Source organism: Sander vitreus, chromosome 14 (genome assembly GCF_031162955.1).
Source record: "Sander vitreus isolate 19-12246 chromosome 14, sanVit1, whole genome shotgun sequence".
Classification (NCBI taxonomy): domain Eukaryota; kingdom Metazoa; phylum Chordata; class Actinopteri; order Perciformes; family Percidae; genus Sander; species Sander vitreus.
Genome location: NC_135868.1, coordinates 8,733,236 through 8,746,017, shown reverse-complemented (window position 1 = coordinate 8,746,017; position 12,782 = coordinate 8,733,236). Strand labels below are relative to the sequence as shown.

At 41.8% G+C, this 12,782-nt stretch overlaps 1 protein-coding gene across 1 annotated transcript in view; it reads right to left on the bottom strand.

Moving 5' to 3' along the window:
• The window catches only part of nedd9 (neural precursor cell expressed, developmentally down-regulated 9), a 30,606-nt gene that overhangs the window by 14,921 nt on the left and 2,903 nt on the right, over positions 1-12,782 (bottom strand). The window contains exon 2 of the mRNA XM_078267750.1: positions 1,064-1,468. Coding sequence (XP_078123876.1) covers positions 1,064-1,468 — 405 coding nt within the window. The remainder of the gene's footprint in view (positions 1-1,063; positions 1,469-12,782) is intronic.

Genomic DNA, 12,782 nt, shown 5'->3' with positions numbered 1-12,782 from the left:
ACAATTTGGTTTTGAAGAATTCTACAAGCATCAATACCACAGGCCAAGCAATCGGCCCGTTCCAAACAGGCACATTTTCAACAGGCACTGTACTAGTAATTTAAGTACAGAAAAAAGGCAGCTGGGTTCCACCAAAATTCAAAAAACAGCTCTGTGCTGTTTGCTTTTCCACAAGTTCCCATATTCAGTGCCCTTCTGTGGCTTAGACTGGCTCTGCTACACACCGTGTGCCAATATACATATAAAGCCAAATGGGAGCCCTGCACAAAAACACTACCCTACTCTGTGGTAAGCATCAAGCTCGGCACACCCTGTCCACATTTCACATCGCAGACCCACAATCTTTCTGGTCTCCCTGCTTTCTGTGTGTGCAATCACACTGATGAGAGTCGTGGCAGGATAACAGGTCACGGTGTAAATGCCATGTCCTATCACATCTAATACCCACACTCGCCAGGCCACACCCACTAAATGTTTTAAATCTGCTCTGATCCCAAAGAATGGTCTCCAGACGTCAAACACACCAGTTTCCATTTTCTCTTCTCTTCTCTAAACCCACTCCATTTTCTACTGATCTATGCTTTCATACCCCTCTCTACCATTTTATCTGAAATTTGTAACTTGTGTAAATCATTGGCATTAGGTTTTAAAAAGTCTGTACCCCACTACTTTGTGACTATGTTTAAAACACAATGAAAACCTAATCCTATAAAGGATGGAGAAATGTAGGGCTCAAACGATTTAATTGATATATATCAAAAACAAATGCCAAACATTCTCTATTTCCAGCCTTTCAAATGTGAGGATTTGCTGCTTTTTTTCATTTTATATCATTGAAATTTTGTTTTTTAACATTTGGACTAGAGAGCCATTATAATCCACAGGTGTTCCTTCCAGCCAATCACCTCATCAGGTGGTTTTACTAATGAGTTCCTCCCCTCTACTTTTGGATTAATTGGATTTAATGATTAATAAAAAGACTAATTGACAGATTCACTGATAATGAAAATGGTCTTTAGTTGCAGCCTTAGGGAAATGTAATCTAGCTCTCTTTCTTTCTCACCTTGCTCGGGGGGGTTTCAGTAGCTAGAGTACTTCTCGGTGGGACTTGGTAGACGTCTTGTCCAGGAGGAACCTGGTAGATGCTCTGCTGACTCTGCTGCTGTGGACTCTGGAGGGACGGTGGCACCTGGTAGATTCCCTGAGCCCCCGAGCCAGCCTTTTGCTGATAGGCTGAGCTCTGAGGGGGGGACTGGGCGGTTGGGGACTGGGCCTCGAACATGGGTCCGATCAGCAGCTTCAGGCGGTTGCCAGGGGCGATGCCTTGGCGGCCGTGCAGGGAGCAAAGCCACCAGCCCTCCAGACCTCCTGTGTTCTGCTCAATGACGGTCAGGATGTCCCCTTTACGGAAGGCCAGCTCCTCGGGGGACTCCGGCATGTTGTCGTACAACGCTTTGGCCATCAGGTTCTGATGGAAGACAGAGAAGAAATTCTTTTAGATTAAGATCTTTGCTTAATTGAACCGAAATAAGCTACAGAGTTAATGAGTTGGAACAACAGCTTTTACCTTCTGTCACATACTGTCAGGTTTTATTTAATTCTATCAAACCTTAAAGGAATAGTTTGTTTGGGAAATCTGCTTATTAAGTGAGATGAGAAGATCGATACCAGTCTCATTTCTCTACTTTAAATATGACTACAGCCTTCAAATGGTTAGCTTAGTTTAGCACAAAGATTGGAAACAGGGGGATACAGCTAGCTAGCCTGGCTAGGAAGCTCACTAACTTACACGTTCTATCTTGTTTGCTTAATTCCTACAAAAAAGTGTAAGCACGACAAGTTGTGGATTCATGGGGGTTGTCCTGGAGTCTGTGCTGGTTGCCTGGCAATCTTTAGGTGATGACAAGACTTCAAGTAGTTGCTGCTCCCTGTCAAAAAGTAGTTTGGCTCATAACCTCAACTAGTTGTCACACTTAGTTTTTTTCTAATTAAACAAATGACATATAACGCGTTAGTTTGAGAGCCTTTGTTACCTTTCGACAGAGCTAGGCTAGCTGTTTCCCCTTGTTTCTAGTCATTATGCTAAGCTAAGCTAATCACCTGCTGGCTGCAGCTTCATATTTAGCGTACAGACAGTACAGAGAGAGTAGTTTCAATCTAGAGTTTAACATCAATTACAATACTTCTATGTTTATGTACATGTTTTAAAACACCTTGGTGAATGACATGCTGGTGAACTTTTCTCTGCACTTCAAATTACCATGCAGGATCCCATTAGCCCCCTGCTCCACACCAGATGTCTTTCAAACCAGTCTGAACTTGATGGGATTTTCTCAGCTTGCTCTCTGCTCGAGGGCACAGTTATCTAAAGGGCCAGTGAAGGCTGAGGGATAATGACTCAAAACCACAGATTCTGGAGATAGGAAAACCCCAGAGTGTGCCACTTCTGTGACTAAGAGAGGCATTTAAAGACTAATTGCCTCAGTAAATGCATCAGTCTTTTTCCTTTAGCCGTTATTCATCCATGGAAGGAGTTAAATGAGTATGAACACTCCTTTTCAGCTTTTTTATCCTCACATAACAAATTTAAACTCCTGGGAGCTGCGCAGCACAACAGTCCTGTACTGTAAGCTATGTAAACTATGTAAATACAATTAGGGATTAAGCACCTTGCTCAAGGGCTCCTTTACGTTAGATACTGAGGGAGAGGAGTGTTTGTAGAGCTTGTCTGTTTCGTGCGAACAACCCAACTTCCTTTTTATTTTTATAGCACCACTATCTAGTAAGATGGGCCTTGTAAAGACAGTAAAAAAAAAACAACTATCTTTTGTTAAACATTTATTGCTTCTGCTTCAGCAATAAAACGGCTAAAAAATATCTTATAATGAAACTGAAACTACAGAGGGACAGAGTTGAAGTCACACTTCTGCAGACTTCAAATCTTCATAAACTCATCTTGCAGTTTGGATCAAACTCACTAGTATCAGATGAAATTAGCTGAGTAGAGGATACATTTTAATTCCTAATCAGACTACGAGCTACATGCACATTTGGATCAAAAATAAATATTTCTACAGAGTGAGGATTACCAGAAAAACGTAAACGATGACTGTTTGAGAAGCTGTGTTTGCACGCTTAATGGAAACAGTTTTCACTTATCTTTCTAGTACCTTTTTTGTTGTTGGTCTAGGTCATTAACGCCTCACCCTTTAGTAGCTCAGTGTGGGAATCAGGAAGCCCGCTTTGAGGCTTTCTTGAACCCTCTTTGGCCTTCCTCTTTCCTACCCTGCCTGATTCAGCCCGTTCCCATGTGAAATGCTCTCTGCCACTAACGTCGTTATCTCTCACTGCGGGCTTGGCCTCCCTGGCTATTGTCAAAGTGCACTGTCAGGGCCATTAGCCAGCAACACCTGTTGCACAATTACACAATCAACCCCCGCCACCAGCTAGCTGCAACAAGTTCGATGGTGACCCCCAAAGGTTGACGTCGCCTAATGGGAGCTGACCTGGATGTTTGCTCATTGCAATAATTTGATCAAGGCTGGCAGAGGCATCCATGAGGAAACAAAATGCTGATTGCTTTGATTACAACTGCAGCTCTAATTAGACTTTGAATACATTTGTTCTGAGGAATGAGAGACAAGTTTAAAGCAGCTTTCAATGCTGACATTGGGCCTAATGCAAAAACATTTTCACATTCTTATCCTAAACGTCTCACTATTTCTAAGTCGGATTCGCCAAAGTCTCTTATAACTGCACAAAAAACGCTCATTTCAGCCTCATGAATATCACCGGAGGCTGTACACGTTTGAGAAATGTAATCCTTACATCAACGGCACTAAAATAGTCATATAAGGCGATCCTGGTCTCTTCAGTTTGTGTTTCATTTACAAAATTGAAAAACCAAGGAGTAGAACAAAATAATGTTACACTACTGAGCTTCCCGTCCTACAGACAAAAAGATAACAAGTTTAGCAGCGTCACTAGTGGTGTTAGGGGACCCAAAATAAACCCAAGCATCCATCCATCCATCTTCGTCCGCTTTTCCCGTTCCAGCAGGGGACCCCAAACTTCCCTTTCCCGGGCCACATTAACCAGCTCCGACTGGGGGATCCCGAGGCGTTCCCAGGCCAGGTTAGAGATATAATCCCTCCACCTAGTCCTGGGTCTTCCCCAAGGCCTCCTCCCAGCTGGACGTGCCTGGAACACCTCCCTAGGGAGGCGTCCAGAGGGCATCCTTACCAGATGCCCGAACCACCTCAACTGGCTCCTTTCGACACGAAGGAGCAGCGGCTCTACTCCGAGCAATGTAAGTTAAACACTAAAAAAATGTGTCTTCCTAAAGCAAAGCGGTCCAGGACTAATGTGAGAGGTGGTCAAGGGGAAGTGACAAGACAGATATTAGACTGAAAGAATATTACAGCCGACAGTAGAGGATGTTAAACAGTCAGGTGCAACAGAGGATGATACTGGACAGGATAACAAATGAATGCCACAATTTCTTTTAAATCACTCGTACGTGCCACTTCAGAACAAACCTGTTCTTCCTAGTGATTCTTGCATAAGGCTCATTGTCCTGCTGTGGTTAACTGCTTTGTGTTTGATGCTCAGAGGAGAAATGTAATCACCTCACAGACACCAGAACAGCACATATCACGCTCCTTTGTTGCTGCTGATTACAGTGATCGCTGCAACCAGTTGCCAAATCAAGAAAGCAATCAGAAACAAACGTGTATACATATATAAAAAGGTACTGACCACTGCTTGTATTCGAGCAGACATCTCAGCCCAGCTACTCAGAGATATGTTGGTGGAAGAAAATGTGCGAGAGAAACTGACCTAGCATCCGTCCTCTAAACCACACTGAGGTGTTCATTTCTGCTTCTCACAGGCGTCAACAGCTCACGCACAATCACTCAAACATGCTCGTAGTTTCTAGAGCCTCAGTACAGATTTTAAATTATATGTAGCCATGTTTTTTTTGGGGTCCTGCCGCCCCTTTAAAAGCACAAAAATAAACACTTAACATTGTTTTATCACTTGGATACTTAATGATTTTGACCTAAACTTCTTAAATGTATGTTTGAACTAATGTTTAAGAAGTCCTCTGCATTAAACAACGCATTCTTTCTGTAAAACATGTTTAAATACGATGGATGGATTTTCACATGTTCTACAGTCCTTTTTACACAGCACTCCCAAATCCTAAATGTATGCTAGGGGTTAGGCCCGCACGATTAATCGTTATAAAATCGCGGTCTCGATTCACCCTGTTCACGATTTAATTTTTAAATAACTTTTTTTTATATGATTTCAATTCTCTTTTAATTTTATAAGCCGACTGCATCACAAACGCTACTACTTTCTTCTGGGAGTTTTAAACGGACTGTATAAAAAAGGTTTTAAAGCGCTGCAATGCTCTCCCTTCTCTTCATTGAAGCCTCTGTGTTTACAGGCTTGTGGTGATGCACAATGTGCTATAGGTGCCAAAAAAAATCTATGTTTGGTACTGCCAATTTGTTCTGTTTTGTCGTGGTTCATGTGTGGAATAAACATTACACTTTGTGAGAAAAAAATCGTGGCAGAGAATCCTGCTATCAATTCAAAGCTAACAAATCGTGATTCATATTTTTCCCCGAATCGTGCAGGCCTACTAGGGCTCAACACATTGAAACTGTACACAAAACACAATCAAGGTAAGAAGATTTATCATCAATTTGACAACAAATGTGCAGAATCTAAATGCTGTAAAAACAAAACACAACTGGACTATACAGTATATATAAGTTTCCACAAAAAAGTGCTATCTTGTCTATTTGTGTTTTCTTGCAGTGCGTTGAGGTTTCAGGGCCACCGTACAAATGAGTATTTATTTTATTTCATTAAATGTGTCTAGTTCGTGGTTAAAAGTAACCACTTAAATACTTTTATCTAAAGCTAAATAAATTGGTTGATTTTTCAATGAGGACATAAAGACCAAACAAAACATAAAGGCTCTAACCATTACAGTATGGATGTCATACGTTAAAGGTCTATATTAGGATTACTAAAACCTTAATAAACGGCCAGTCCATTAGTTAACACTTTGGCCTCAAAGTTACACATCAGTCTGACTCTGTGATAAAAATGCTACAACAAACATGAACTTAAACTGAAGCTTAGAGACCACAAGGATCCCAAAAGGGAAATGTCTGACACATTTTCACACAAGTAACCTTCATTCTCACTGTGGTTAAGTTTTATTGGGGCAGAGCTTGTGAGGAAGTCAACATACAGACAATATAAATGGAAATCAGGATCACTTTTGTAGCACCTCGAACAACAAAGAGTAACTCATACATGAGCCAGAGAAGATTTCAAATCTGATGGGTGACGTGAAACAGAAAACATCACCCCTCATCACACTGAACAAACATGCTGTTAGCTGTACCAGCTACATGCAAATCCTTTTTGAAGTGATGCTCCTGTCTTTGTGATCACTGTAATCGCAGCAGATGAAACTGACTGTTAAAGCGGGCGTCAGATCTCTGGTATAAACATTGGTTAGTCACAACACGGTGACTCTACCACTCGCCATTGATCCTCCTACAGTACAAACACGTTTGCCATTTGTCAGCGGGCAGGCGGGGAGGGCCCCTTCTGCTTCACCCATGGACGAGTTTCCAGGAAGTTATTTGTTATAAGTTGGCGAGGCGTTCTGTTGCTTCCTGATGTAAATTGTGCGTTGCTTCAAACAAGATATTGAACAATATGTCTCAGGAAACAAGGCCGTCGATCTCAGCGTCCTTTAAAATGTCTTCTACTTTTATTAGAAAGCTTATTTTGATTTAACTTTTTTTTTTTTTTTACTTTACTGGATTTTGTTTTACTTTATTTCTTTGTGAGATGATCCAGTTAAATGTCTGTTATTTGCCCATGACTTCTACCATTTGTTCTGATTTAGAGCAGCAAAGATTCGTCCATTAATCGATTATTCGTTTGACAAAGAATTAATCAGCAACTATTTATAATCAACCATTAATCATTGATAGTCTCTGATTTCAGCTTCTCAAATGTGATAATGGGCTGCTTTTTATTTTTCACATCTGAAAGTGGACTGAATATGGGAGTTTTGCACCGACGGTGAACAAAACAAGGAATTTTAAGATATTATCTTAAGCGGCAACTAACAATTATTCATTGCTAATCTGCCAATTATGAAATCTGAGTCTATGAAATCAGGTATCAAGTATTGTCATTGTATAAAACGAGACCGTGAAGCATCTCCCTGAGCTGTGTAGTGCAAAATGTTAAACAATAATGAGAAAGTGCCCATCAAAGCGTCCCAGAGTCAGAATTGAAGTCTACAGATATTTTGTTTTGCCCGACCTAACAGAGAAATGCAGAAAATCCTCACATTTGAGAGGCTGGAATTAGAGAATGTTTGGTATTTTTTCCACTATTTTCGTTTAAGGATTGAAATGTTTTTCCAGTTGATCAACTAATCGGTTAAACAACTAATCATTTCAGCTCTAATGACAAAAGCTGATGATAAAGCTTGACCAAACATAATCTAATTATTGAAAAACAGATCAGGTCAGAAAGACAATAAAAAGTATAAAAGATAAAAGGAGGTTTCGGGGGTCTCCCAGGTCTCATACTGCCCTCTGCAACATCTGGCTTCAGAGACGCTCTCACGGCCTCGTATGTTTTCGCCATTAGAAAGCGAGGAATCGTGCAAAGCTGGTTTGTCACGATTTGCACCTGGAGCTCGATATACAGCCTGAAGACCAGGCTGTCTGAGCCTCTCCACTCTCTGACTCACACACCTCTAACACCAACAAGGCATTTTTTTCACTAGCTTCTTGTCTGAACACAAACAGTATAAACGTCCTGTGCTGACCATCCAAAAATAAAAACCTTATGTAACTTCACCGCCCGCATAAAAAGGGGCCCAACCTTTGGTTTCAGTGAGAGCTCTCTGGGTGGTTTTGGCTCTGCATCTCTGGGGTACACATCAATCTAATAATAATGAAGGTGGCTTTGGCTAAACAAGCTCACAAATACTTAAATCCCCCTGTTAAAGCAGCCAAAAACACAACCGCACCACACAACAGAAACATAGCGTTCCCAAGGCAACAGGAGTGGTCCTACTTTAAAAGAGACGAGGATACTTATAACCAAAGCAAACACAACCTGCTCCCAAAAAAAGTGGTACGCTCCCACTGTGAGAACATCGCATATCTGTGTGAAAATTAGGGACGTACCAACTGTAACACGTGTCCTGGGGTAGTTGGCAGAAAGGGGTGAACCAGAACACTCATTTGGCCTCATTTCACATGGTTAAATATAGAAAATAATTATAGTAATGACGGTAATGAGGACCTGATGACTTTTTACGAGCCGTTGCTAAGATTGCGGGTGAGAGCCAGTTCAAATAAATGGGCCGTGTGAAGGGTTCTGGGTAGGAAGGGCTCATGGGAAGTGGTTCAGAGCTCATGGTAATTTCTTCATTTGGACAGTTTTCAGGAAGGTTGACCCTCTGATTACAGCCTAAGCCAGTGGGCCGTGTATTAACATAATTACACAGCAGGCTTGGTGAAACTTCCCCTCCGCTATTTCTGAAAAAGTCTTAGGGAAAATGTGACAACTTTTGGAGCTTTTATTTTAAGCTAGAGAAACGTGATCCAACACACTTCTTCCACACAATGACTGATTGATATCTTATGCAAGCAGCTGTAAATCAATAGTTATGACACAGTTACAGTTGCACGAATAGAGTTGGGACTAACTGTTAAACAATCAATAGCTTATTCCAGCCTTGTGGCCTTCATCATGGTCATCAGCCATAGTCAGAAATCACCACTTTGGCTTGTTCGTTTGTTTCTTTTCCAACAAGCTGAACACAGATTTGGATTTTATTGAACACACAGACATCAAGACACCGCACACCAAGCTCCTCCAGGCTGATAGAAAAGGCTCCATTCATTCTGAATAAAAGACTATTGTATCCCCAGTGTAAATATGACACCCACTACCTTCCCTCGTCTCTCATTTGTGATTCACGAGCTGCAGCACTGCAAAGAAAACTCCACACCCCAAAACAACCAAAGAGCAACAGCAATAGTGTGGCGACTGTCTTCGACAGGATATGATGTTCCGCGTTGCGTCTAACCACTGCACGATGTGACAAAGCACTGATGCTCAAAGCATCTCCGTTTGAGAGCTGAGATATTTGTTTAGTCAGTGGATATGCATGACTAAAGCTGTGTCATAAACGTGGAGTTTCCCTGAAAAAAATATAAGTAGTAAATGTTAGTCCTTGTATGGCTGCTGCTTGTGTTAAGATAACATTTAAAAACGCAATGATCAATATCTTTATATCGAAGACCTGGTCTCACCAAAAAGTGCCGAAATATTCATGCTTAAAGCTTAGTAAATTAGAGAGGGGCAGGGCTAGTCGTAATAATACTGTAGCTGTGGAGCTAACCGCTAACACGCTAGCCAGCCACTCTTGCGCTAATCAATCACAATAGCTCTCTGAGTTTCTTTCTATACTCCACCGTGCAGTTTAGCCCCTAAATAAACAACTGTTTGCTAACAAGTTTGTTAATCAACTTCAAAGCTAATAACCATGTCAGTGTTAAACCCCAGCAGTAAAACCCCTGATGCAATATGACGTAGGCAGGACACAACTGCAACACTGTCAGCCACCTTTTTATGGAGTCGCAGGAAGTGATTTGAGTAACTTCTTGGGTGAAATGACTATTCTCCTTCTCGCCCTGTCCATTCATCATAGCTTTTTTATTTTTTTACTGTCACATAAACTTCAAGGTAACTTGACATGACGCTCTCTTCCTTAGCCTGCAGCACTTCCGCTGACCTCGTCTTATCACTTCACATCTTGGACTCCCTCGCTCTGGTCCTGAACGCCAAGTACAACCTATAATTAGACGTGAAAGCCACACTGGAGATATTCTCTCAAAGTGTATCAAATTCTGTGAACTGCTTGGGCAACATACTGTATTGTACAACGCTGTTGCTGACAAGTCATTCCAGGACTGTACAAATGGTGTAAAGCAGCAAGAATTTGAGGACCCGTGTTGGCCGGCATTCATGCTGTTTTCATTCATGATGTGTCTTTGGGCAAAGCTATGAATCTCTGCGTGCTTGATGGGCTTTGTTTGGTTGCTGACACTGACCTCTGACCCAAAAAGAACAGCAACACACAAAATAAAACAGTATGATTGGTATTTATGGGGCCCCAGCCAAGAGGCGCTCAGTGTTGGCGGAGCCGAGAGGTGGATTATTTCCAAGCTCGGAATTGATGCCAAACGAGGGTATCGTGGTAACCCCCGGAGACGAGAGCTAATCCCTCCAGGGGGCATTAGCGGAGATGTGAAGTATGTTTCATGGTATCTCTGCAGGGCCACATTGAATGGTTTTTACATATAGGAATAGCCAATGAGATGGAGATTCATTCTGTGTCCTCTCAATTTCACACTATGCAAAGATGTCACAGACACAAAAAGACAAACAGTTGTGGCTGCCATCTTCCTCCTTTGAAACATGAAGGGCATGTGAGATAAAAGGAGAATCTTTTGTTTACTATTCACCATTTTTAACTTTTGAGAACATCCACTGATGATATACTTCTGTATTTTCTTTAATTCTGTCAGAGGTTGGCCATGAGATAACGGCTGCAACTAATGCTTATTTTTATTATAAATAAATTTGGTGCATATAAATGATGAATCATGAAAATAATATGGTTCAGATAAAATGTCAAATTGTAAAAAAAGATAAAAAATAAAACAAAAAGCCCATGATGTCTTTATACGTCTGTTGTCGATGACAAATCCAATGATATTAATCTTAATTTCATATATGAAGAATTAAAAAAAAGCGAATTTTCACATTTGAGAAGCTGGAACCGGAGAAAAATGAAACAATTGATTTATCAAACTTACATCACATGTTCAGCCAGTTAGTTACTGACAAACACAGTTTCAAAGCACAAACAAGTAACAGTTACAGGATGTACTCATTCAGTGCAGTGGTATTAAACACTTCTCAGCTGTCATTCCTCCTCTTATCTGCCACGAGGACTGACTCTCCACAGGGTTGAACCAAGCTGACAGAGGCCCACTACATCTTGAGAGATGACCCTATAAAATACTTGGCATTCCTCAAGGGGGAAGGAAGAGGGTGGCGAGAATGATTTCCGCCAAAGGTCAAACATGGAAATGATTATATGCATTGTTGCCTCTCTCTCTCTCTCTCTCTCTCTCTCTCTCTCTCTCTCTCTCTCTCTCTCTCTCTCTCTCTCTCTCTCTCTCTCTCTCTCTCTCTCTCTCTCTCTCTCTCTCTCTCTCTCTCTCTCTCTCTCTCTCTCTGAAATGAGCACACAATGTAGTCTGTCTCCCCGCTGACCGTTTCAAATGTTAATAGCTGGCTCATGGTGCGAGGGCGCAGCGGGGGGGAGGTGCTATGCTATTCATTCTGTCATTCTGGCTGGGGGAGAAGCTCTTCACGTTCACTGAAAATCTTGCACAGGAGCAAACTTCACTACAAAGTCATTCTGCACTAATAACTAACCTTAAACTGAAAACGCCACAGCATAAAAATTCCATCACCTTTTAACTAGCGTTGGTTTAGTAAATGATCTATGTTGAATTTAGTCTCAAAGAAAGTCTGTGGAAAAGCATGGAAAAGCTATTTCACTGCTTGAATGTGCACGTCAAACTTGCAGCGGTTTCTCTAAAGGAATTGTTTGCCTGGTTTTCTTTCTGGAGCATACAAATGTCTCCTTTCGCACAATGCACAGACAAGAAAAGAGTGCTACCAGACTCATTAACAATGTAAAGGGGCACCTTGAAACAATCATGTGCATCTTTCGAACAAACTTCCCACGCACGATCGCCTGGAATGCTCTCATTCTCACAGGGCGCTCCTCGACCTCCAGGCTCCCATCCCCCCCAACCCAATACATCAAACTCTGTTTGCCCTCTCGTTCCCCCCACAACTTCCTCTTTCTTTTATTTTCTGCAGGCCCTTTCAGCATCACAGATCCTCCTCCTCCTCCACAGTCTCAGAACAATGTCTGCTCCCCTCTCCTCCAGCCCTCTTTGCTTTTGGACCAGTGCCTGGAGCCTGAACCCATAAAAAAGAAACTAAACTAAAGAAAACACACATACACACACCCACACATACACACACCCCCACACACACATAAGCCAGAATGTGGGTTCACCTAATCACTCCTCACTGTGGTTGTGAAGCTATTTCTGCAACAGTTACGTCAGCTACAAAGGAATGAGAACTTATTTTGCCTTAGAAAGTTGTCGTAAAGCATTCAAGGAATAGTTTGACATTTTGGCAAATAAGCTTATTGTCTTTTTAGTGGAGAGTTGGAGGAGAAAACTTATACCACTCTTATATCTGTGCAGTATTAAGCTAGAGCTAGAGCCAGAGGACGGTTAGCTTAGCATAAAGACTGGAAACAGCTGCCTCTGATCACACTATTTTAAACACGTTTATATATATATATATATATATATATAGAATCTGTACAGAACTCAGATTAAAAGCCGCTTCAGTGTGTTCTGAGGCACTTTTTGGACCTCGGGGGGTCCAAAAAGTCGACTGATCGGGGAGCCGACTGATCAGACTGCTCTGACTGATCAGTCTCATTCTGCCAATGGTCGGTCGTCGGGTTGGTGTGTCAGAGCCTTAAGAGATCCCTCGGTGAGTGGATCCCTCAGGGGGATTATACGCATTAGGTGACCTATGGAAGACAATAG